This window comes from Oncorhynchus mykiss, chromosome 20, assembly GCF_057628025.1.
Source record: "Oncorhynchus mykiss isolate SJ-2025 chromosome 20, ASM5762802v1, whole genome shotgun sequence".
Lineage (NCBI taxonomy): Eukaryota > Metazoa > Chordata > Actinopteri > Salmoniformes > Salmonidae > Oncorhynchus > Oncorhynchus mykiss.
Genome location: NC_143041.1, coordinates 24,232,754 through 24,259,913, shown reverse-complemented (window position 1 = coordinate 24,259,913; position 27,160 = coordinate 24,232,754). Strand labels below are relative to the sequence as shown.

The 27,160-nt window shown below is 42.7% G+C and overlaps 1 protein-coding gene across 1 annotated transcript in view; it reads left to right on the top strand.

Annotated features, from left to right (window-relative positions):
• LOC110499121 (TANK-binding kinase 1-binding protein 1) overlaps positions 1-27,160 on the top strand; it is a 111,190-nt gene that overhangs the window by 45,787 nt on the left and 38,243 nt on the right. The window contains exons 2-5 of the mRNA XM_021576042.3: positions 8,539-8,782; positions 21,998-22,123; positions 25,304-25,408; positions 26,187-26,331. Coding sequence (XP_021431717.3) covers positions 8,555-8,782; positions 21,998-22,123; positions 25,304-25,408; positions 26,187-26,331 — 604 coding nt within the window. The 5' untranslated portion in view covers positions 8,539-8,554. The remainder of the gene's footprint in view (positions 1-8,538; positions 8,783-21,997; positions 22,124-25,303; positions 25,409-26,186; positions 26,332-27,160) is intronic.

Below are 27,160 nucleotides of genomic sequence, written 5' to 3'. Positions count from 1 at the left end.
GGGACGTTTCTTTTTTATATCTGACCAAATGATGAAAGACAATAATTGTAATTTTGAATTCCATAAAGTGGAAGAGGTGAAAAAATTATTGTTGCCTATCAACAATTACAAGCCACCAGGGTCTGACAGCTTGGATGGAAAATTACTGAGAATAATAGGGAACGATATTGCCACCCATATTTGACGTATTTTCAATATAAGCATACTAGAAAGTGTGTGCCTTCATGCATGCAGGGAAGCAAAAGTAATTCCGCTCCTAAGGACAGTAAAGCCCCCTTTAGTGGCTCAAATAGCTGACCAATCAGCCTGTTACCCAACCCTTAGTAAAGTTTTGGAAACAATTGTTTGACCAGATATAATGCTATTTTACAGTATACAAATTGACAACAGACTTTCAGCACGCTTATAGGGAAGGGCATTCAACAAGCTCAGCACACAAATGACATGATTGGCTGAGAGAAATTGATGATACAAATATTGTGGGGGCTGTTTTGTGAGACTTCAGTGCGGCTTTTGACATTACTGATCATAGTCTGCTGCTGGCAAAATGTATGTGTTATGGCTTTATACCCCCTACTATATTGTGGATAAAGAGTTACCTGTCTAACAGAACATAGAGGGTGTTCTTTAATGGATGCCTCTCCAACATCCTCCAGGTAGAATCAGGAATTCCCCAGGGTAGCTGTGTAGGGCCCTTACTTTTTTCATTCTATGTATGTGGATGACTCAATACTATACACGTCAGCTACAACAGCAACTGAAATGACTGCAACACTTAACAAAGAGCTGCAGTTAGTTTCAGAATGGGTAGCAAGGAAGAAGTTAGTCCTAAATATTTCAAAAACTAAATGCATTGTATTTGGGACAAATCATTCACTAAACCCTAAACCTCAATAAATATTGTAATAAATAATGTGGAAATTGAGCAAGTTGAGGTGACTAAACCGCTTGGAGTAACCCTGGATTGTAAACTGTCATGGTCAAAACATATTTATACAACAGTAGCTAAGATGGGGAGAAGTATTTCCATACTAAAGTGCTGCTCTACCTTCTTACAGCACTATCAACAAGGCAGGTCCTACAGGCTCTAGTTTTGTCGCACCTGGACCACTGTTCAGTCGTGTGGTCAGTTGCCTTGGCAGCAGCTAATGGGGATCCATAACAAATACAAAAAGTATTAAAATGTTGGCAAGTATATGTTCACTCAGGAGCCATCAATGGGATTTTCATGCTTGACACCAGCTAACCCAGATTAAGAACTGTAAAGATGTGAACATGCAGGACATTTGCATGCCATTGTATCCCTGCTTTTTCCATCTCTGGCATACACATAAAGTCACACACACACAAACAAACACACACACACACACTCACAGTGACTCACTCCCAAAGTTCTTTGATTCTGAATCTGTTGCCATTGGAATACCTTCAGCTTGACCCGTCTTGCGAGGGTTTCTCGCTTCTTTCACATATTATTTATGCCCGGAGCCAACAACACACTAAACGGATTGCATCTTAGAGGAAGAATAACTTATGAATTATTCTAATGTCAGAATTCTGAGCTGCAGCATCTGGACAAAATACCCAGAAATATCTCTCTTCTGGCCCCAAGTGATAAAGTGTCCAAAGCCACTGGGGAATGGAGATGCCCATGATTAATACATACAGCACAGTATGTGTGATATACTGTATGATCTTACATCTAACCCCACATAGCAGGTACACTACACAAGACAACGCTGATGGCGACGACAGATACTAATTCTGTAATATGTGCCGGTGCAATGTGTGCCATCAGCCCAATGTAATGTATGATTTCCTGTAGTAATTGCTAGTATTGCTGTAGTAATTGCTCTAATGAAGCAGGCATTGAGGGGAGGCGGCCAGTTTCATAACACTGGGGCCACCAGGGCTCACTGTGTGTGTGTGAGAGAGAGAGAGAGAGAGAGAGAGAGAGAGAGAGAGAGACAGAAACCGGCTGTGTTTATATTGAAAGTGTGTGGAGAGTTTGATAACGCTCAAACACACGCACATCAATGTCAATATCCATGTCCAAGCAGTAGCAAGTAGACTAGGATGCTGCTGTGCAAATGTTCTGTTTGCTCTCCAAGGTCTGTGTGCGTCTATGTGTTTGCCGTGCGTCTGTGTTTGGGAACCTGTCTGTCAGTGTCTGTGTCTGTGTGGGTGTGCTTCTGCATTACTCCGAAGGCCAGATAGAAAAATAACTTGGCTTAGGCTATTTAATGGAAACACAAGGGATACAGCAGTAAAGCAGATAGACTGATCAAACTAGCTCAGTGGGCAATGCCTGAGTCAGGGAGCAAGCAGCACTATAACTTTTTGCGCACCTCTATTACAAGCCAAATGGACTACAGTATCCACTGCCAGTTATACTATTCTTGTTAAGTAGTAGATATACAGTACACCAAAGACTTGATTTCTTAAAACTTCAATGGACATTTCTATTTGATTTCACATTGGTTATGCCCACACTCTCTTGCTAATGTTTGTTTAAAATGATTGGATTACACATCCTTCTCTATAGGCCTATGTAGCAATGTGACGCCTGTGCAATGAAAAAAATAGAAGGTATTGATATCATCATTGGTGCAATTCATCTTCCATGACAACTAACTGCCCACAGTCATGGTGGAATGTGAGGGGACTGAGGGCTGGTCACTGTGAATTAGCATGTGGACAGTTAGCTTGGCTAGCTAGCACAGAGCATGAGGCTAGCCTAGAGTGTTCGCATAGGATGTCTATGGCAAATGTTACAATATCATTACATACTGTGGTGAGGCGGCTTGTCTACCCGTCATTGACTTCTATGCCTCTCACTTCCCTTTCCCTCACTGAATATTTTACAGTGTCTGTGCCAGAAAAATCTGGATGTTCCCATTACATGCTGACCAGACCGCTCGCGCACATGTTGATTTTGTCCACCCACACCAGACGTGATCAGGACATGCAGGTTGAAATATCAAAATGAACTCTGAACCAACTATATTAATTCGGGGACAGGTCGAAAAGCATTAAACATGTATGGCAATGTAACTAGCTAGTTTGCTGTTGCTAGCTAATGTGTGTTGGGAATATAAACATTGAGTTGTTATTTTACCTGAAATGCACAAGATCCTCTACTCTGACAATAAATCCACAGTTAAAAGGGTAAAAGTTTGTTTCTAGTAATCTCTCCTCCTTCAGGCTTCTTCTCCTTCTTTGGACTTTATATGGTGGTCGGCAACCAACTTTAAGGTGCATTACCACCAACAACTGGACTGGAGTGTGGACCCCAGTTCATCTTTCAATCCTCCACATGGGTATATGCTCTGTTGTGGAAATAATTCTAACCAAAGGAGAGAGACTTTTAGATTTCTTCACAACAACATTACTGCAGTAATTGAGCTGTCAACAACCACCTCAGGAGGGGATTGTTGAGAACACAATGAGCAGAGTTGGGTTGCAACCTTTATAGACTAAGCACAACCTTCTGAGTATGTGACAAAGAACAGATGTGTCGAATGGGTCAAAGGTGAGGTTTAGTATGTGAGAAAGAAGTAACCCCCCCAGCCAGATAACATTTGCTGTGAAAACTGTTCTAATTGTATAGAAGTCAGGGGGTTGGCCCCAAAGACAAGGTTCCTCCCATCAGCCATCCACACCAGAGACATCTCCTCCCTGGTACCCGATAGTACACAAACACCAACTCATTCTATGGAATGCAGGGTATAGGTTTTATCACCAAGCCATCATAAATCAATCAATTTCCAGGGCCAAGCCCCAGAGGCCCAACTCAGTCCCACAGACACAGATAAGAGAGTACTCAAAGCTGTTTGATGCAAAAACAGTATTATAAGTTCATCTTGTCATTTTCTACCATAGCTCCTAAAAACCAATGAGGAGATGGGAGAGGCAAGACTTGCAGCGAGTCAAGCAGCACAAATAGAACTAAGTTCTATTTTTTATCACCTGGCTACGCGGACGCTCGTTGACCCTTCGCGAGCAGTGATTTAATAACACGTATGTGTAAATTCATTTTGCAACCCTCGCGCACGCGACGCAGGCGGTGTGGCCAGCATGTTAGAGATAGTTAATAGACATGCAAGGAGTTGCATTAGCCTTAATGACATTTTAGCAATGTCTTCGACAGGATGCTGAATGCATGGAGCGATGATTTGAGAGCAGCCAAATGCTCCAGTTATGAATGTTACTGTAACATGAGTATTCTTTGTATTATTAGTGGATACTAGACCAGGTGTTACACAGACATTCTGCATGAAGTTCTCTATTTATGTCAATTCAGCTTCTGCCAGTTTGTGGTTCAGGTTGGCATTTATTGGGATGACTCATGTCCTGGAGGCAGCTTTGCAGAGTCAGTAGCTGACACAGCCACAAAGTCATAAAATCAGATTTTAAACCGAACCTTAACCACACTGTTAACTCTAATGCCTAACCATAACCTTAAATTAAGACCAAAAGCAAAATGTCAGTTTTCAGGAATTTTTACGATATAGCCAATTTTGACTTTGCAGCTGGCATATAGAGCTCAGTTCTACCTCCAGGACAAGATGCACAACAATAAACATCAACCTGGGTCAACATTTGTCAACATTTGTTTCTTCCATTATTTCATGTTGTTCATCTTCTGTTTTATCATCTGAGTGGAAGCAGTGTGTATGAGCTAGCGGAACCCCCCGCAACAGCCAGTGATAGTGCAGGGCGCCAAATTCAAAACAACAAAAAATCTCAGAATTAAAATTCCTCAAGCATACAAGTATTTTACACCATTTTAATAATACAATTCTCGTTAATCCAGCCACAGTGTCTGATATCAAAAAGGATATACAGCGAAAGCACCACAAACGATTATGTTAGGTCACCACCAAGCCACAAAAAGCAGAAATTGAGAAAATTAATCACTAACTGATAGGAGAATTATGTTCTCCAGGTACATAACCAAATCAAATTATATTACTCTCAGCCTGAAACTCAGAATTTGTAGGAAACTGGTTGAAATGAATCAGGCGGAGGCCCAGCTAAAATAGTCAAAAAGGTTTATTCACGGGAACGTTATAAAGTTAAGAATACAAAACAATTCATTTTATACTGACTTCTCACGCCCACACATTCACACAACCATACGCACACACACACAAACAGACGCACATACACCCATACCCACACACAAACATGTCCTGCTACTCAGCCGACAGAGATTAGTGACCTTGTTCTTGACACGTACTCCCTGTTCTCTCCCAACCTCTAGTCAGGTCGGCACCAAGCTCAGACAGTCTGTGTTTATAATACCATAAATACATATTGTCTTTACCCTAATTCTGACGAGGACTACACATTTATTGATTATGATTATATACATTCTAATCACTTCCATACAATTATATGTTTCAGGGCGGAATATTCTAATCATTCAATTAACAGATGATTCTCACCTAACACTAACCTTTGATGATCTTCATCAGATGACACTCATAGGACTTCATGTTACACAATACATGTATGTTTTGTTTGATAAAGTTCATATTTATATAAAACAATCTGAGTTTACATTGGCGCGTTACGTTCAGTAGTTCTAAAACATGCAGTGATATTGCAGAGAGCCACATCAATTTACAGAAATACTCATAATAAACATTGATAAAGATACTATTATACAAGATGACTATTATACATGGAACTTTGGATAAACTTCTCCTTAATGCAACCGCTGTGTCAGATAAAAAAAAAAATGCAATAATCTGAGTACAGCCTTTAGACAACAAAGCAGCCAAAAAGATACCCGCCATATTGGGTAGTCAACATTACTCAGAAATAGCATTTTAAATATTCACTTACCTTTGATGATCTTCATCAGAATGCACTCCCAGGAATCCCAGTTCCACCATAAATGTTTGATTTGTTCGATAATGTCCATCAGTTATGTCCAAATATCTTCTTTTGTGAGGGCATTTGGTAAACAATTCCAAAAGCGCGTTCAGGTCGAGCCGAACGTCGGACAAAAAGTTCAAAAAGTTCTGTTACAGCCCGTAGAAACATGCCAAACTAAGTATGGAATCAATCTTTAGGATGGTTTTAACATAACACTTCATTAATGTTCCAACCGGACAATTCCTTTGTCTGTACAAATGAAGTGGAACATAGCTACCTTTCACGTGAGCGCGCCAGACCGAGGCTGTGGCACTCTGCCAGACCGCTCACTCAAGGAGCTCTTATCTCAAAGAGCTCCTCCTTTAGAGTAGAATCCTCAAAACAGGTTCTAAATACTGTTGACATCTAGTGGAAGCCTTGGGAAGTGAAACATAACTAATATCACCCTGTATCTTCAATGGGAGCTGAGTTGAAAAACTACAAACCTCAGATTTCCTTGGATTTTTTTCTCATGTTTTTGCCTGCCATATGAGTTATGTTATACTCACAGACATCATTCAAACAGTTTTAGAAAATGTATGTTTTCTATCCAAATGTACTAATTATGTGCATATTCTAGCTTTTACGGCTGTTTTTCATCCAAGCTACCCAATATTGCCCCCTACCCCAAAGAAGTTAACTTCTCATGGTGTGATTGTGATAACGTACATAAACTCAAGTATTTTTGTTCACTCGACCTAGAATACCTCACAATCAAATGCCGACCATATTACCTCCTAAGAGAATTCTCTTCAGTTATAGACACAGCCGTGTATATTCCCCCTCAAGACGATACCATAACAGCCCTCATGGAACTACACTGAACTTTGTGCAAACTGGAAAACACATATTCGGAGGCTGCATTTATTGTAGCAGGGGATTTAACAAATTTGAGGAAAACGGTACCAAAGTTCTTCCAATACATTGATTGTAGTACTTGCGCTGGTAAAACACTCGACCACTGCCACTCCAACTTCTGGGATGCCTACAAGGCCCTCCCCTGCCCTCCCTTCTGCAAATCAGATTGTGACTCCATTTTGCTCATCCCTTCCCATAGGCAGAAACTCAAACAGGAAGTACCTGTGCTAAGGTCTATTCAACGCTGGTCTGACCAATAACTGTATAACTGGGTCCTGGACTTCCTGACGCCTACCCTCAGGTGGTGAAGGTAGGAAACAACACCTCCATTACGCTGATCTTCAACACATGGGCCCCACAAGTGTGCTTGCTCAGCCCCCTCCTGTACTCCCTGTACACCAATGACTGCTTCACCATGCATGCCTCCAACTCAATCATCAAGTTTGCAGACTAGACAACAGCTGTAGGCCTCATTACCAACAATCACGAGACAGCCTACAGGGAGGAGGTAAGGGCCCTGGCGGAGTGGTGCCAGGAATTCCGGTGTGCTGGCCTTCTAGGCAGAGTTGCAAAGAAAAAGCCATATCGAAGACTCGCCAATAAAAATAAAAGATTAAGATGGGCAAAAGAACACAGACACTGGACAGAGGAACTCTGCCTAGGCCAGCATCCCAGATTCGCCTCTTCACTGTCGACGTTGAGACTGGTGTTTTGCGGGGACTATTTAATGAAGGTGCCAGTTGAGGACTTGTGAGGCTTCTGTTCCTCAAACTAGACACTCCAATGTACTTGTCCTCTTGCTCAATTGTGCACAGGGGCGTCCCACTCCTCTTTCTATTCTGGTTAGAGCCAGTTTACACTATTCTGTGAAGGGAGTAGTACACAGCATTGTACGAGATCTTCAGTTTCTTGGCAATTTGCTTTTTATTTCAAAAACAAGGACATTTTTAAGTGATCTCAAACTTTTGAACGGTAGTGTATGTTTAGGTGAAGTTTGTAGTTTTTGCTAGTGTTAGCATTGCTCATGGGGAGGGTGCTCAGATCCTGGTAGACCCACCTGTGCTAAGTGAGTTGTACAGGCAGAAATGCCTGCTTAGGGCTAGTCCTTTATAGACCCTTTCAGTGTTTTCTTCTTTTGTTGTTGTGTTTTTGTACTTTTGTGAGGGTTTTTGTAAATATTTTGCCACCTTAATTTTGTAGCACCTTTTATTTAATAAACCTACACCAGATTTTGCACCTTGAACTTTAAATGTTTTTATTTATTTAACCTTTATATAACCAGGTAGGACCCACTGAGGTTAAAAAGCTATTTTGCGAGGGCGACCTGGCAAGAAGGCAAAACAGGGAAATAGAAATATTACAAAAAAAATAAAAAATACACACAAAAGACAAAGTATCACAAGTTACGGATACAATTGAATATTAGAAACAACTGCAGCTATCACAAACAGTGTTGTCGATCAGAATCTTAAAAACAGACAAGGACACTAACTCCCCTAACTTTAATATCTTTTGAAGCATATGCCAGGATGAAGGGGCATTATGGGAAAAATATTGCTTTGTCTCCTGCTGCACAATTGCCCTTAAGACTGAGACACGTACCCCTTTCACAGACTATAACTAGGGCCCAGAGTTGTTCCTTTCCAGGAAATATGGTCAGGAAAAAAACTCTTGGCCCCACACCACACATAGTGTTTCTACATACTGTATCTTCATACTAATCATCTCTCTCTCTGTCTCGTTCTATCCTGACAGGTTGAGGCTCTGAGCAATGGAATCTCTATTCGGTGGTGAGCTGAGGCTACTGGGAGGTGGCGAGGGCTTGAAGGAGGACAGCTGTGGCGACGTGGGCTGGTCCTCCTCAACCCTCCCTGATGAAATGTACTCCGTCTCCCACTTCGCCCTCATCACCGCCTACCAGGACATCAAGACACGGCTCGCGGGCCTGGAGAGAGAGAACAGTGGCATCAAGAGGAAGCTCAAGATCTACGAGATCAAGGTAGGGCTAAGAGCCGATTGGCATATAAGCTTTTCCTGATCCTGACCATGTGACTTGACCAGGAAATAATCTAAACTCTAGTCATGGAGAGGTCTGAGATTTTTCTGGGAAGGAAAAACTCCTGTAATAGGAGTTAGAGGAGTGGAATAAGTCTCACTTACTGGCTAATCTAGATTCCATATTCCCTATATTGACAACTAACACTGTTGCATGTTGTGTGTGAGGGACGAGCGTCTCTGTATCTCATCAGTGGTTTTATTGTGCTGAGTCAGTGATGTGCCACCCATGCTCTCTACGTGCATGGAGTAGCAGAGTAGTGGTGTAGAGGGACACAGCTGGTGCAGCAGATGAACTCTCTGAGCTGTCCCACCTGGCAGGGTGACTGTAATGTGGGCGAGAACGCTACAGATGAGATGAAAGAGAGGAGAGAGAACAGTTGAGGGATGGAGGGAGAAGGGCATGGGAGAGAAAGAGAAGAAGAGAGAGGGAGGGTGATGAAGAGAGTGCCCTCGGGCCTCCAGATTGCTTGTTTTGTTTGTACTGCCTCCCCAGATGTGTGTACGCTCAGTCACTCACTAACACACCTGTCCATAACAGAGCAGCTGGCACTCAAAGCTTTGCCACTAGGTTGCATTTCAGTGGAATGGTTATAATGATTTATTAAAGGAACGGTATGTTCAGTTTGAATCACGCAAAAAAAACAAATGTATTGATTTTGTTAGTACTGAATTAGTCTCTAGACAAAGACAGACAAAGAGACTAAATGTAATAGCTGACCAGTTCGCATGCAAGATAATGCGATTGGTCTTTCCAAAATTGAATAAGTGGTCTGAATCTGAGTAGCAGATATGAAAATGTTGGAAAATGTTCTCCAACTTTAAGACTGGCTAAGAGCAAGGTTATTGACAAGTAGAGGATTTAGAGTGGCTGGTGTCTCACAGTGTGAGGACTGTGTGGCCCTAAAGAGTTCCTTCCAGAGCTACAACACACTCTGCTAATTCAGTCTAAGTAGAAAGAGGAGTTTCTCTAAATGGAAAATATTTGTTTGGTCCTCACATCAATATCATTGGATGATTTAAGTCAGTCAAATTTAGGCACTTTAAGATGGAAACGATCATGTGATTTCTGGTTATATTGTATAACGTGTGTTGTTCCGTCTTTGTGTGAAGTCAAATCAAATGTTATTTGTCACATGTGCCGAATACAACAGTTACAAAAATATGGGTTGTTTATGAATTCAAAAGCACCAATAATGTAACGGCTCTCGTTGGGAGAAGGAGACCAAGGCGCGGCGTCGTAGGCGTACATCGTGATTTTATTGATGACACCAAAAAAATAACAAAGACAAAAAACGAAAGCGCACAGTTCTGTCAGGCAGAAACACTAAACAGAAAACAAGATCCCACAAAATCCAAAAGGAAAATGACAACTTATATGTGATCCCCAATCAGAGACAACGATAGACAGCTGCCTCTGATTGGGAACCACACACGGCCAAAAACAAAGAAATAGAAAACAGACTTTCCCACCCGAGTCACACCCTGACCTAACCAAACATAGATAATAAAAATGATCTCTAAGGTCAGGGCGTGACAAATAAAAAGGAATAAAAAATGTAGGTTCTGGATTTTTGGCCGGTAGCAACCACCACATTGTGTTCTGTTCAGAAGATCCACACACACACATATACAACACCACTCTCTCTGATACTAATTGTGGTTCTATAAAGAAAAGAGGAGAACTTAGGCTATAGCATAGTATGGGAAAATTTGCCTATTTGCATGTCAACATTTAAACAGACCATGTGGACTCAAACACATGCTAGATGCACAAAGAACAATAGAGCAATGTAGAAATATCTACACATTATAAAGCATAATAAGTATGAGCGATCTACAACCAAATCGTTAATCACTAATAAGTATGCTAAATAGTCATGCATTCTGGATGACAATGCTAATGCTAGCGGGAGTATGCAAGCTAGCTAGCTAGCTAGCAAATTTACACAAATAGTACATATTTAAAACAGACACTATTTGGCTCCAAACAACAAGACATCAGGATTTTGACACTTACATTGAGATGCACGCACAATAAACACCAAAAAGAAAAGCAATTTCTTCTAAGGCAGTAGAATAAGCAGGAGAGACAAACCGGTTGGTCATCAGAATGGAAACTACAGACTGCCTGAGGCCCTGCCTGGTTGGGTATTATGCTAAGTCCCGGGAAAAAGGATGCTGATAGGATAATACAATTATAATGATTGGCGTTACCTTATTTCAATAGGAAAACCAAAAGAAAGTTGGGGTCTTGGAAAAGAGATGAGCTGGCCGTTTTTACAGCCACGCGCAAATGTGTTATACATATTTGCTTAAACTGACAAGCCAGTTAAAGGTCAGTAGCTTCTTGAGGAAGGGTGGGCAACTGGATGAGTCGAGCAACATGCCTGACGTAGGTTCTGTCCTTGACTTGGATCTCTGCTGTCCTCATCTTACCGTCTGCTCCAGGGATAACGTACTTGACAGTTCCAACTTGCCAGAGTGCCCTAGGAGACTGATCATCCACGATCATCATAACTGTCCAAACTGCAATGTCTTCCTCATCCTTGTGCCACTTATGGCGGGCGGCCTTGAAGTGCAGGTAAGTAGTTCCGTGTGAAGCAGTGCCAGAAATGGTGGGCTAGAACCTGGCTGTGTCTCCATTTTCTGCGACTGAGCAGTTCAGATTCTGGGTAGACCACCTGTTGTAGTGATGAGTCTGGCCGCCCCATAAGAAGAGGGTTTGGAGTGATTGGATCCGGATCCGCGATGTCCGATGACACATATCCCAAGGGCTTGGAGTTCAAGATCCCTTCTATTTCGATTAGGACAGCCCTAAGCACCTCTTCAGAGATGTTCTGTGCACCAAGGGTGGTTTGCAGGGCAGTCTTGATGGATCTGATCTCTTTCTCCCAGCATCCTCCAAAGTGTGGCGCACTTGGTGGGTTGAAGGCGAAGCGAATCTTCTGACTGGCTAATTGTTCCTGGAACTGTGGGTGGAGACTCATGAAGGCCTCCTGTAGCTCTCGCTCCACTCCCTTGAAATTTGTTCCTCGATCGGACAGGAACTTAAAGGGCCTTCCTCTTTGAGCGATTAATGAACTGGAATCCATGTTTGTCAGTAGATCCACTTGTGCAGTCCGGGTGGTCATGGACTTAAAGATGATGCCCCTTCTCTTTTAATTTCTTTTGGCCCATCTTGATGATACAGTGCCTTGCGAAAGTATTCGGCCCCCTTGAACTTTGCGACCTTTTGCCACATTTTAGGCTTCAAACATAAAGATATAAAACTGTATTTTTTTGTGAAGAATCAACAACAAGTGGGACACAATCATGAAGTGGAACGACATTTATTGGATATATTGGACTTTTTTAACAAATCAAAAACTGAAAAATTGGGCGTGCAAAATTATTCAGCCCCCTTAAGTTAATACTTTGTAGCGCCACCTTTTGCTGCGATTACAGCTGTAAGTCACTTGGGGTATGTCTCTATCAGTTTTGCACATCGAGAGACTGAAATGTTTTCCCATTCCTCCTTGCAAAACAGCTCGAGCTCAGTGAGGTTGGTTGGAGAGCATTTGTGAACAGTAGTTTTCAGTTCTTTCCACAGATTCTCGATTGGATTCAGGTCTGGACTTTGACTTGGCCAGTCTAACACCTGGATATGTTTATTTTTGAACCATTCCATTGTAGATTTTGCTTTATGTTTTGGATCATTGTCTTGTTGGAAGACAAATCTCCGTCCCAGTCTCAGGTCTTTTGCAGACTCCATCAGGTTTTCTTCCAGAATGGTCCTGTATTTGGCTCCATCCATCTTTCCATCAATTTTAACCATCTTCCCTGTCCCTGCTGAAGAAAAGCAGGCCCAAACCATGATGCTGCCACCACCATGTTTGACAGTGGGGATGGTGTGTTCAGCTGTGTTGCTTTTACGCCAAACATAACGTTTTGCATTGTTGCCAAAAAGTTCAATTTTGGTTTCATCTGACCAGAGCACCTTCTTCCACATGTTTGGTGTGTCTCCCAGGTGGCTTGTGGCAAACTTTAAACTACACTTTTTATGGATATCTTTAAGAAATGGCTTTCTTCTTGCCACTCTTCCATAAAGGCCAGATTTGTGCAATATACGACTGATTGTTGTCCTATGGACAGAGTCTCCCACCTCAGCTGTAGATCTCTGCAGTTCATCCAGAGTGATCATGGGCCTCTTGGCTGCATCTCTGATCAGTCTTCTCCTTGTATGAGCTGAAAGTTTAGAGGGACGGCCAGGTCTTGGTAGATTTGCAGTGGTCTGACACTCCTTCCATTTCAATATTATCGCTTGCACAGTGCTCCTTGGGATGTTTAAAGCTTGGGAAATCTTTTTGTATCCAAATCCGGCTTTACACTTCTTCACAACAGTATCTCGGACCTGCCTGGTGTGTTCCTTGTTCTTCATGATGCTCTCTGCGCTTTTAACGGACCTCTGAGACTATCACAGTGCAGGTGCATTTATACTTGATTACACACAGGTGGATTGTATTTATCATCATTAGTCATTTAGGTCAACATTGGATCATTCAGAGATCCTCACTGAACTTCTGGAGAGAGTTTGCTGCACTGAAAGTAAAGGGGCTGAATAGTTTTGTACGCCCAATTTTTCAGTTTTTGATTTGTTAAAAAAGTTTGAAATATCCAATAAATGTCGTTCCACTTCATGATTGTGTCCCACTTGTTGTTGATTCTTCACAAAAAAATACAGTTTTATATCTTTATGTTTGAAGCCTGAAATGTGGCAAAAGGTCGCAAAGTTCAAAGGGGCCGAATACTTTCGCAAGGCACTGTATATGGTCCAAAGCAGTCCACGCCTGTAGAATCAAATGTGGGCTTGTGGAGCCACAGTCGGGCTGGTCGGGCTGGAGGCAGGTCAACCATCCTAGGCACATCTGGCTGGCCATTGCCACATCCCGCATCCGGTGCAGCCAAGCTGAAAACAGCGAAAACACCTTCTCTGGTCCCGGCCTCAGCTGCTCATCATATTTCTTGATCTACAACCTGGTGAGTGGATGACCTGGGTCCAGAACAACCTCCAAAGGCAATCTCTAACATGGAATCAGTCTGGTGTCATTGTCATACGCCAGCTTCACCAGATGGCTGCTCGGAGGGATTGGCTTCCCTGCCTCTAGTAGGGAGAGGTCTTCTGGAAAGCTCTCAGACTGAGCATGTCTGAGTACTTCGAGTTCTGCTTGCTTGAAATCATCGACTGAAGGGCTGTCTGCACTACTGGCCGCCCCGTGTAGCAACTGCACTGTGGCTTCCACGAGCTCATGGAAAGTGTTTAACTGGGCAACATCAGAGAGAGACAACGTGAAGTCCTCCTGACAGGAGTCCACAGAAGGTAGGCTTCCGCAGCTCCTTTGCTTTGTCAGGAAGTACTTGGTCTTCTCGGCAGGATGACTGGACCTGCCACAGGAATGGAGGACCTTGACTCCAACGGTTGTGTTCTGAAAGCTGAGACAGCATCTTGCCGCGTGTGATATCGTCATCCGGATTTCTCTCTGTGTCCACGCAATGCCAGGCCTGGGGGTCCGTGAGCTCCTGTATTTCTGCGACTCTTGTGCCTAAAAATACTTTGTACCTGCAGGAGTGTGACTGGAGCCAGGTTAAGACTGTTGTAGAATCGGACCAGTACGTGACCGCATGGATTTCCAGGGTGAGTTATTTTCTGATGACCACGGCCAGCTGGGCACCAGTGAGTGCAGCGCAGCGCTCGAGTCTTGGCATCGACTGTTGTCATTTCAGGGCCACTCTTGATCTTGCTGCAAGGAATACCACTTGGATCTGTCCATTGGTGTCTTCAGTACAGAGGTACGCGATGGCACCGTATGCACGTTCTGAGGCATCATTGAAGACTTGAACACTTCTTTTGCTCGTTGGGAGATCCATGTCGGGGCTGATGTAACACCTTGGTAGTGTGACCTGAAACAGCTGTGGAAGTTTTTTCTCACAAATAAGCCACGCTTGGAGAAGATCTTCAGGTCATCCTGAAGGTCATCCTGGGTCATCCTACACTCTTTTCTTGGTCCAGAGCCTCTGGACCACAACCTTGGCCTGTGTGGTGTATGGGACAATGAGGCTAAGTGGATTGTACTGGCTGGCAAGGATCTGATAAATGTTACGCATGGTGGGTTCAACTTTCTCCATGTGACCTTGCTTGTAGCGAAGAGTGTCAGACAGACATTAGCATCATAATCCAAGGATCTGCTCTTGGGGTTCCACACCATCCTGGGTGAACCACAGTTCACTGCTCTCCGACCTGTACCCTTGAGGTAGGTGTTCGATGACTGCTGGAAGTTTGCTGGCCCACTGGCATAGATCGAATCCTCCCTCAGCAAGAAGGTGCTTCAGCTTGTCCACCAGTTTCTTGGGTTCATCTGCAGAGAGGAGGCTTTGTAGACAGTTGTCTACATAGAAACAGAGTTCTACAGAAAAGCGCACATCTTCTACGGGCTCACTGTGGTCGAACACATGCTTCTGAAGGGCAAACATGGTGCAGCAGGGGCTACATGTCACCCCAAAGGGAAGAACCTGCCACTCATAGACATCAGGTTAATCATCATGGTTTAGATCTCGCCACAAAAACCGGAGAAGGGGTTGGTCTTCGGGTAGCAGGCGGACTTGATGGAACATCCCCTTTATGTCACTGCTGATGGCCACAGAGTGTTCCCAGAAACGGAGAAGGACTCCAAGCAGAGTAGCTCCCACGGTAGTTCCGGGAAATATTTGTTTGTTCAAGCTTTGCCCCTGTAGTTGAAGGAACAGTTGAAAATGACTCTGTTTTTCCTATTGTGATGGACCATATGATGGGGAATGTACCAACGTTGGTACTCTTCGACTGCTACTGGAGATACTTTCTTAACGTGGCCAGACTCCACCAGCTTGTGAACCTCTGCGTTGTACACTGCTGGTTTGTCTGGATCCTTGGACAGATGTTTCTCTGTCCCTCGCAGATGAGCCAGTACTGCCTCCTTCGGAGCTTCTAAGGGAGAAGTGGAGTGCCTTTGAACCCCGTCAACTTCTCCATCTTGTCTGGACGGTGTGACGAGCTTCTCACTCCTGTACTGCAGCGTATCCAACTGTCAGAGCTTCTCTACATGCCTGAAGAGCTCTGAAGATGGAGAGATAAGGGATGTATGAAGGCACTGTTGTGGAGCAAGACTTTGCTGCAGGAACTTTGAAGGGCCTTGAAGGGTCAATCCGAGTCTTGATGGCGGCAGGTCCGCCAGGGGGACCCAAATGCACTGGCTCTGCCGGAGTGATTAGATGGGGATAGTCTGATCTGATGAGCAGTAACGGCTGCACCTGATCTAGTGGTTGAAGGGGTAGGGCTTTGAGGTGCCGATATCTTTTCTGAAGGGCTTTGACGGGGATAGTATGCGGTGCAAGGCGCAACTCTTCAGCTGTGAAGGCTCTGTGGATGTCAAAGGACCTGTTTGGTTGAGTAACAGGGTCCACAGAGAATGACACAGAAGCTCCATGGTTGATTGACATCTTGACGCACCGTACAAGGTGCCAAGTCCTCTTGATTGCCTTGGAGGGCTAGCTGCTCTGCTGTTTCGTGTAGAAGTATAGTGCAACAGGGCGTACGTGTCAAGTGACTTGTGGCCGCTCTGCAAGATGACTCGACTCATCTTTAGCAGCACCTTGCTGCTGCCGGAAAGTCAATCAACGTAGAGCGCCTGCAGTGGAGCTCACCAGGCAAATGCTCTCTGTTGGCGCCTTTGTGCTGGCGGTCTTCATAGCATTCCTGCTAGCGTTCTTTGTAGCAGTCGGGCTAGTGTTGACCTCATGGACAATCTCTAAAGACACGTCTTCTCGCACTTCTTGCACAGCCTTGAGAGTACACTGAGCTGCTTGGTGTTCGCGTCCACACTTCCAACATCTTTCATTTGTCTTGATCCAGGATTCTTTCTGTTCTTTTGAAAGGAAATTGGTGCATTGATTCATGTAATCTTCAGGTAAGTCTGGTTCATCCTACACTCTTTTCTCTTGTGGCCAAGAGTGTCAGACAGACATTACCATCATAATCCAAGGGTGTGCTCTTGGGGTTACACGCCATCCTGGGTGAACCACAGTTCACTGCTCTCCGACCTGTACCCTTGACATTTTCAACCTCTCCCTGGCGGAGTCTGTAATGCCTGCATGTTTCAAGTAGACCGCCATGGCCCAAGAAAGCCAAGGTAACCTGCCTAAATGATTACCGCCCCGCTCACATCGGTAGCCATGAGATGCTTTGGGGGGCTGGTCATGGCTCACGGAGGCCCTGAACCCGCTCCGGTTCGATTGCCGCCTTGGCAGATCCACAGACAACGCCATCTCAATCGCACTCCAGTGGTGTAAGTGGTGTAAAGTACTTAAGTAAAAATACTTTAAAGTACTACTTAAGTAGTTTTGGGAGGGATCTGTGCTTTATATTTTTGACAATTTGAACTTTTGCTCCATTACATTCTAAAGAACAATGTAATTTCTACTCCATACATTTTACCTGACACCCGAAAGTACTTGTTACATTTTGAATGTTTAGTAGGACAGGAAAATTGTCTAATTCACGCACATAATTCAGTAGGTCATCCCTACTGCATCTGATCTGGCAGACTCACTAAACGCAAATGCTTTGACTGTAAATTATGTCTGAGTGTTGGAGTGTGCCCCTGGCTATCCGTAAATTTAAAAAACAAGAAAATCGTGCTGTCTGGCTTGCTTAATATACAGGAATTTGAAATTATTTATACATTTACTTTTACTTATGATACTTAAGTATATTTTTTGCAATTACATTTAATTTTGATACTTAAGTATATTTAAAACCAATTACTTTTGGACTCTTACACAAGTAGGATTTTACTGGGTACTTTTTTAAATCACTGCTCCACACTGCCCTTTCCCACCGGGACAAAAGGAACACCTATGTGAGAGTGCTGTTCATTGGCTGCAGCTCGGCATTCAACACCTCAGTACCCACAGAGCTCATCACTAAGCTAAGGACCCTGGGACTAAACACCTCCCTCTGCAACTGGATCCTGGACTTCCTGAAGGGCCGCCCCCAGGTGGTAAGGGTAGGCAGCAACACATCTGCCACGCTGATCCTCAACACTGGGGCCTCTCAGGGGTACGTGCTTAGTCCCCTCCTGTACTCCCTGTTCACCCACGACTGCATGATCAAGCACGACTCCAACACCATCATTAAGTTTGCTGACGACACAAGTGGTAGGCCTGATCACCGACAATGATGAGACAGTCTATAGGAAGGAGATCAGAGTCCTGGTAGTGTGGTGCCAGGACAACAACCTCTCACTCAAAATGGGAGCAAGACAAATTGAGCTGATCTTGGACTGTAGGAAAAGGAGGGCAGAACAGGCCCCTATTAACATCGATGGGACTGAAGTGGAGTGGGTCGAGAGTTTCAAGTTCCTTGGTGTCCACATCACCAACAAACTCTCATGGTCCAAACTAGAGGTCGACCGATTATGATTTTTCAATGCCGATACCGAAACCGATTATTGGATGACCAAAAACAGCTGATACCGATTAATCGGTCAATTTTTATATACATATATATATTTTAAATAATGACAACTACAACAATGAACACTTATTTTAACTTAATATAATACATAAATAAAATCTATGTAGTCTGAAATAAATAATGAAACATGCTCAATTTGGTTTAAATAATGCAAAAACAGTGTTAGAGAAGAAAGTAAAAGTGCAAAATGTGCCATGTAAAATAGCTAACGTTTAAGTTCCTTGCTCAGAACATATGAAAGCTGGTGGTTCAATATTCACAGTTCTTCAATATTCCCAGTAAAGAAATATTAGGTTGCAGTTATTATAGGAATTATGACTCAGACAATTTCTCTCTATACCATTTGTATTTCATATACCTTTGACTATTGGATGTTTTAATAGGCACTTTAGTATTGCCAGCCTAATCTCAGGAGTTGATTGGTTTGAATTCATAAACAGCGCTGTGATCAAGCAATGCTAAGAGCTTCTGGCAAACGCAGTAAAGTTTGAATGAATGCTTACAAGCCTGCTGCTGCCTACCACCGCTCAGTCAGACTGCTCTATCAAATATCAAATCATAGACTTAATTATAATACAACAAACACAGAAATACGAGCCTTTGGTCATTAATATGGTAAAATCCAGAAACTATCATTTCGAAAACAAAACATTTATTCTTTCATTGAAATGCGGAACAGTTACGTATTTTATCAAACGGTTGGAAATCCTAAGTCTAAATATATCTGTTACATTGCACAACCTTCAATGTTATGTCATAATTATGGAACATTCTGTCAAATTAGTTCGCAACGAGCCGGGCGGCCCAAACTGTTGCATATACCCTGACCCTGAATTTATTTTAACTAAATATGCAGGTTTAAAAAATATATACTTATGTGTATTGATTTTAAGAAAAGCAAAAGTTGTTTATGGTTAGGTACATTCGTGCAGCGATTGTGCTCTTTTCGTGAATGTGCCTTTGTTAAATCATCACCCGTTTGGTGAAGTAGGCTGTGATTCGATGATAAAGTAACAGGCACTGCATTGATTATGTGCAATGCAGGACAAGCTAGTTAACCTAGTAATATCATCAACTATATGTAGTTAACTAGTGATTATGTTATTATTGATTGTTTTTTATAAGATAAGTTTAATGCTAGCTAGCAACTTGCCTTGGCTGCTTGCTGCACTCGCGTAAAAGCTAGTCAGCCTGCCATGCAGTTTCCTCATGGAATGCAATGTAATCGGCCATAATCGGCGTCCAAAAATGCAGATTACCAATTGTTATGAAAACTTGAAATCAGCCCTAATTAATCGGCCATGCCGGTCGGCCGTGTGGGGGAACGGCTTTTTTCACTCAATCTGTCCAACTTATCACCTTATCGTCTCTAAAATGCAAATAAAACACTATAAAGAGTTTATATAATGTGTCATTACATACCTATTTGAAGGTTTGTGTCGAATTTGAATCAGATTTTTAGGGCGGTGCTAAAGTGATCTTCAGAAGTAAACAGCGGCTTTTGAGAGTCATGATAGCTTGCAGTGATGATGCAAAAAATGACTAGGTATTCCCCCTTACCCTGTCCCTGTCCCATTCTTGTTTTTAAACGGTGAGAGAAGTGCTACACCTAGTGGAAAGAGGCTGTAAGACCGAATTAGTTGCTTTATACGCCATGGCACGTCACGGTGTAATGTACAGCGTCGGAGGGGTCAGTTTTTTCAACTTTTCTCCGATACTATAGAGCCATTACCATGTCAATCAACACTTGAATAGAAACATAGTTCACACCTCAGATTTTGATGTCTAAACAGTCGCTACAGTCCCATTAGTTTTCTTTGCAGACTCGTTTGAATGTCGCGGTTGCGCACAAGTACAGAATGGGGTTAGCGTACGTTAGGCGGTGTCAGAGGAAAGTCCCAAAAATTGTCAAAGACTCCAGCCATCCTAGTCATACATAGACTGTTCTCTCTGCTACCGTGCGGCTAGCGGTACAGGAGCGCCAAGTCTAGGAACAAAAGGCTCTTTAACAGCTTCTACCCCCAAGCCATAAGACTGCTGAACAACTAAACTAATCAAATGGCCACCCGGACTATTTACGTTGAATTTTGATTAGAAAAAAAATAAAATTTGATTCGATTTTAATTGTGGTTCTGTAAAGAAAAGAGGAGAACTTAGGCTATAGCACAGTATGGAAAAATATGCCTACTTGCATGTCAACAACTAAATAGGCTATGTGAACCCAAACACATGGTGGATGCACAAAGAACAATAGAGCAATATAGAAATATCTAAACATTATAAAACATAATAAGCATGATCTATCTCCAACCAAAAATAGCCTAGCACCACAGACAAATGCTAACAAATGCTAATTGCTAACAAGCATGCTAAATAGTCATGCATTCTGGATGACAATGATAATGCTAATGCTAGCGGGAGTACGCAAGCTAATCAGGTTGGTTATCAGAATGGACACTACAGACTGCCTGAGGCCCTACCTGATCGGGCATAATGCTAAGTCCCGGAAAAAAATAAAAAAATAAAAAGGCACAGTCTGGCATCTGCAGTGAAGAACTGATTGGCTAATAGGAAAACCAAAAGAAAGTTGGGGTCTTGGAAAGGAGATGAGCTGGCCGTTTTTACACTTACCATGAAATGCTTACTTTACAAGCCCTTAATTAACCAACAATGCAGCTTTAAGAAACTATAGTTAAGAAAATATTTACTAAATAGATGAATGTAAAAAAAAACATTCAAGTAACAATAAAATAACAATAACGAGGCCGGTACCAAGTCAATGTGCGGGGGTACAGGTTAGTCTAGGTAATTTAGGTAATATGTAAATGTAGGTAGGGGTAAAGTGACTATGCATAGTTAATAAACAGCAAGTAGCAGCAGCGTAAATATTTATACCCCCAAAAATCTATAATAATAATGAGAAAAAAGAAGAAGAAGAAGAAAAAAAAGTGTGTGGAGGGGGTCAATGCAAATAGTCCGGGTAGCCATTTGATTAGCTGTTCAGCAGTCTTTTGGCTTGAGGGTAGAAGCTGTTAAGAAACCTTTTGGACCCGGACTTGGCACTCTGGTACCACTTGCGGTAAGACTAGGATGGCTGGAGTCTATGACAATATTTAGGGCATTCTTCTGACACCGCCTGGTATAGAGGTCCTGGATGGCAGGAAGCTTGGCCTCAGTGATCTACTGGGCCGTTCGCACTACCCTCTGTAGCGCCTTGCAGTCAGAGGCCGAGCAGTTGCCATACCAGGCAGTGATGCTCTCGATGGTGCAGCTGTATACCTTTTTGAGGATCTGAGGATCCATGCCAAATCTTTTCAGTCTCTTGAGGGGGAATAGGCATTGTCGTGCCCTCTTCACGACTGTCCTGGTGTGTTTGGACCATGAGTTTCCCCAAGTAAACAGATGCTCAACTCACTCTATGCTGTTGCTCGGTGCGCTGTTTTTCTCTGTATTTCTCAAACAATATAGGAGTTATAAGAGTAATGTCTAACAAGATTGAAAGATTATTGTATACTGTTATGTATGGAGAATGTGTGGGGAAAAAAGTTACATGACAAGACCTGCATCGTACGAATTATAAATAATGTTATGCTCCTCTCTCTCTCTCTCCAGTTCCCTATGATCAGTGAGTTTGGGGAGGACAGGAACTCCTACTGCAGCTTTGAGTCCAAGGAGACAACTCTACTGCAGTCAGAGAACGGCAACCTGCAGCAGAAAGTCAGCACCCTCACCCACGAGGTGAGAGTGAGAAAACACCTGGGGCTTCATTTAATCCCACCCACAATGCGCAGTATCTATAATTTTCTTCCTGTGGCATGTAAAATCATAGGATGGTGAGTACTGTGAAAAACGTACCTCTGTTAGCAAGTACACAGTGTAAACATTGCTATAGCTAGCTATAAAATGAAAGAACTACTCTATTCTTCCCTGAACAATTTATATATCACTTTGTGTATTGTTGAGAGGGAGGAAGGAGAGGCAGGAGAGGAGAGGTGAGGAGAGGGGGAGTGGTGTGAAAGAAGAATACGAAGCCGTGATTAAAAAAGAGCGAGGGGGAGGAAGAGGTTTATGGGAACATGTTCAAGGGATGCGCCTTGTCCCTTGAACACACAAGGTCAGAGCGCTTCGACAAAGGCCTTTATAAAGATTGTTAGTGTCACGCCTCAATGAGCAAGCCCCGTACACAGTCAAGGCAATATTTGCTTCCCCTGCCAACCTGAAACAGTGGCTTCCACCTAGCAAACCACGTTTTCTATCCACACAGCCAGGAGGGTAGCGAGCGAGTCTGCTTCACGTGTAATCTGTCTCCACTCCTCTTTGTCACGATGTTGACTGCCTGGCTCTTAGTCACGATGTTGACTGCCTCACTCACCTTGGCCGTGATTTCAATGTGTTACCATAGACACGCTTCTGCTGAATTCTGCACTGCTCAAGCATCTTGCACCGTCATATCTCTCAGTTGCTTAAGTTGCTTTCTCTCTTTCCCTCTCTTTTTTTGTGACTTTGTCTCTCTCTTTCTCTCACTCCCTCATTCTCTCTGGTCCTCTACTCATCCCCTTTCATTCTCTCTCCCTCTTTCCCTCTCTTTGTCAGCGTTTCCCCCAGTGGCCCCCAAACCCTCATTCATTTCCATCTTAGTCATTTGTTTTCTTCCTCAGTCATCTATCCATTTGTCCACCATGTCTCCCACTTAAATTACTGGATATAATTTACAGTATTGAGTGTCCATGACTTTGATATCAGACAGGGCCCATGTTCATAAAGAGTCTCAGAGTAGGGGTGCTGATATGGGGGTCAGGTTGGCCTTTTAGATAATAATAATAAATGATTATATGGACAGCAGGGGCCTGATTCTACTCTGAGATGCTTTATAAATACGAGCCTTGATCTGTGGGTGTGAAAGTCATCAAGATACTATTGTTGCAAATTTTCTTGTCAATATTACAAGTAATTGCTGGAATGGAAATACATGTAATGGTTGTCTAGACTGTCTGGGAGACACAGGCACTGTCTGAAGTTATTTGTGTCCTGCATGAGAATCACTATGGAGTATTTTTTCAGGCTTTAGACTGAGAGAAGCATTAGATGAAAAAAAACTAACTATAATAGAACAAGTTTATATATTTTGCTTCTAAAAAGATGTTCCAGCAGTGAAATGAATGAAAACAGGAAATTGGGACTGGCTCTTCGATCATTTAATTCCTCGTCTTACTTTCTTTCTCTGTCAATTCAATTCAAGGGCTTTATTGGCATGGGAAACATATGTTAACATTGCCAAAGCAAGTGAAATAGATGACAAACAAAAGTGAAATAAACAATAAAAATTAACAGTAAGCATTACACTCACAGAAATGCCAAAAGAATAAAGACATTTCAAATGTCATATACAGTGTTGTGACGATGTGCAAATAGTTAAAGTACAAAAGGAAAATAAATAAACTTAAATATTGGTTGTATTTACAATGGTGTTTGTTCTTCCCTGGTTGCCCTTTTCTTGTGGCAACAGGTCACAAATCTTACTGCTGTGATGGCACACTGTGGTATTTCACACAGTAAATATGGGAGTTCATCAAAGTTGGGTTTGTTTTCAAATACTTTGTGGATCTGTGTATTCTGAGGGAAATGTGTGTCTCTAAGATGGTCATACATTTGGCAGGTTAGGAAGTGCAGCTCAGTTTCCACCTCATTTTGTGGGTAGTGTGCACATAGCCTGTGTCACGGTTGTTGAAGGAAGTGGACCAAGGTGCAGCGTGGTCCACTTCCACAAAACAACAAAACAATTGTGAAGCTACAGGCTATGTACCATAAACGAAAGTCAACTTCCCACAAAGACAGGTGGGAAAAAGGGCTACCTAAGTATGGATCTCAATCAGAGACAACGATAGACAGCTGTCCCTGATTGAGAACCCTACCCGGCCAAAACATAGAAATAAAAATAATAGAACATAGAATACCCACCCCAAATCACACCCTGACCAAACCAAATAGAGACATAAAAAGGATCTCTAAGGTCAGGGCATGACAGCCTGTCTTGTCTTGAGAGCCAAGTCTGTACATAATCAAAGCTGTCCTTAAGTTTGTGTCAGTCACAGTGGGTCAGTCACAGTGGTCAGGTATTCTGCCACTGTGTACTCTCTGTTTAGGGCCAAATAGCATTCTAGTTTGCTCTGTTTTCAATTCTTAATTATTTCCTTAATTCTTTGTTAATTCTTTCCAATGTGTCAAGTAATTATCTTTTGTTTTCTCATTATTTGGTTGCGTCTAATTGTGTTGCTGTCCTTAGGCTCTGTGGGGTATGTTTGTGTTTGTGAACAGTGCCCCAGGACCAGATTACTTTGGGGACTCTTCTCCAGGTTCATCTCTCTGTAGGTGATGGCTTTGTTATGGAAGGTTTGGGAATCGCTTCCTTTTGGGTGGTTGTAGAATTTAATGGCTCTTTTCTGGATTTTGATCATTAGCGGGTATCGGCTCTGCATGCATTATTTGGTGTTTTACGTTGTAAACTGATACTTTTTTTTGCCAAATTCTGCATGCAGAGTCTCAATTTGGTGTTTGTCCCATTTTGTGAGTTCTTAGTTGGTGAGCGGACCCCAGACCGTAAAGGGCAATGGGTTCTAGAACTGATTAAAGTATTTTTAGCCAGATCGTAATTGGCATTTCCAATGTTATGTTCCTTTTGATGGCATAGAAGTCCCTTCTTGCCTTGTCTCTCAGCTCGTTCACAGCTTTGTGGAAGTTACCTGTGGCGCTGATGTTTAGGCCAAGGTATGTATCGTTTTTTGTGTGCTCTAGGGCATCAGTGTCTAGATGGAATTTGTATTTATGGTCCTGGTGACTGGACCTTTTTTCCTGTCTCTCCCTTTCCCTCTTTCTGTCTCTCTCGTTCTCAACCTCTCTTTCCCTCTCTCCCTCTCTCAGCTCCAGAAGAGGAAAGAGCTCCAGGAGCAGCTGGAGGATGTGATCCAGGCCTATGAGAAGATCCACATGGAGAAGAACAACCTCCAGAGAGACCTGGACAAAATGGTCCGACATCCCATAACTCCATGCCTGCGTCCCTCCACCCTCCCATCCATCCAATATTCCATCCGTGTTCTTCCTCCCTCCATCCCTCCATCCCCCCCTCCATCCATTCAATCTAAAACATGCTCCCAAATGTTCCCAAAATGATTTTTTAACATCCATATCATGATCTTAAATATTCACCTTAAAACTTTCTATGAACATTTATAATTTATTGAGCTCTAAGCTACAATGGCGACAGGGTGGCTAGAGCCTTACTTAACCTTAAGTAGCTGTTCAGAAACCCCTACAGTATATCAGTAGGGCGTCTCTTATGATTGAGGCCATGGTTCTACCCCCAACCTGTGTTCTACCTGGTTATGAGCCAACTATAAGCCCAATGAAGCAGAGATGCCCAAGATTACTTTAAAAAAAGCGAATCTAAGAAAATCTTATCTGAAATTGAAAAGCAACACTGCAGTCTCAGCATTTTGCATGTGTTCCAAATGATTTTAGATCAAGTGTCCAAAAGAGGTTGGTTGTAGAGATCGCCTGCCAAGCCCTGAACAATTTACAGTAAATGTGAGATCCTATAAAATTACTTTACATTGTCTAAGATTTCAACTATGTTAGACCTGCCATTATGTATGCTATATATCAAACACTAACCAGGACACTAATAAGCCTTTGGTCTTATACCCACCTTTCCACTAGTCTGATTCCAGATCTGTATTTGCTTTACCCAAATTCTCAGAATATTGTTGTCAATGACATCTGTTTGTGTTTCTGTATCTGATCCTAGACCAGTCTAGTGGAGAAGCACGCAGAGCATATCGTGGATCTGGAGTCTGCTCTGAGACAGAGAGACAACTCGCTACAGAAGCTCAACACCCAGCTACACAGCAAGGACATCCAATACCTGCAGCTACATAGCCCAGACAATCACAGTGAGTCCCTATTGGTGTGACATAAGGCTTGAAACCCTTCTCACACACTCTATGTTGGCGCTTGCAGGATAGATACCCTTCTCACTCTCTCTTTACTACTGGCACTTGTAGGATAGATGATACTGTTCTCAGACTCTATATTGTCAGCCGGCACTTGCAGGATCGAATTAGATTGTTAATTTCAATACACTATCGTTCAGGAGCTGATTTGGATTAGTCAATGTCCTCATAAAAACAGTAGTGGTGCGTGGGTAAAATCACTGAGGAAGCCAAGCGAGTAAAAAAGCCATATTACAACCTATGTTGTGATAATTGCGTTGTTTGCTCTATAACACATTTGTCCATAACCCTCGTGATATACAATAAGGCCGTGACGACAAAAAGACAACAGTCACACAGTGGAGGAGTAAATTCAACTACACCTATGTTTGTTTCATCACAAAACTGGAGAGTAGCATCTGTCCGGTGAAGTCTGCGAAGCAAATAATGCATGTAACAAACAGTTATATCCCCTGCAGCATGGTCAAGCAAGTTCAAGTTTTCGAACAGTTTACTAAACAGCTATTGATTTAGAACCGCAAATCAGCACAAAGACAACAGGAGCCCTTGCCTCCGCTATTCCAGCACCATTTCAACTTGAACATTTAAACAAATCAACAAGGTTATACATGCTTAGTTTAATACAGTGAAGACAAACTTAAAGATACCAAAAACAATTTAGTCAAATCAATGTTGCTAAATATCTTGTGGCTGTCCACGGTAAATGGCTAAACGGCCTATGGCTCTGTCATACAGTAGACTTTGTAGTTTTTGTTGTCAGAGGCTAACT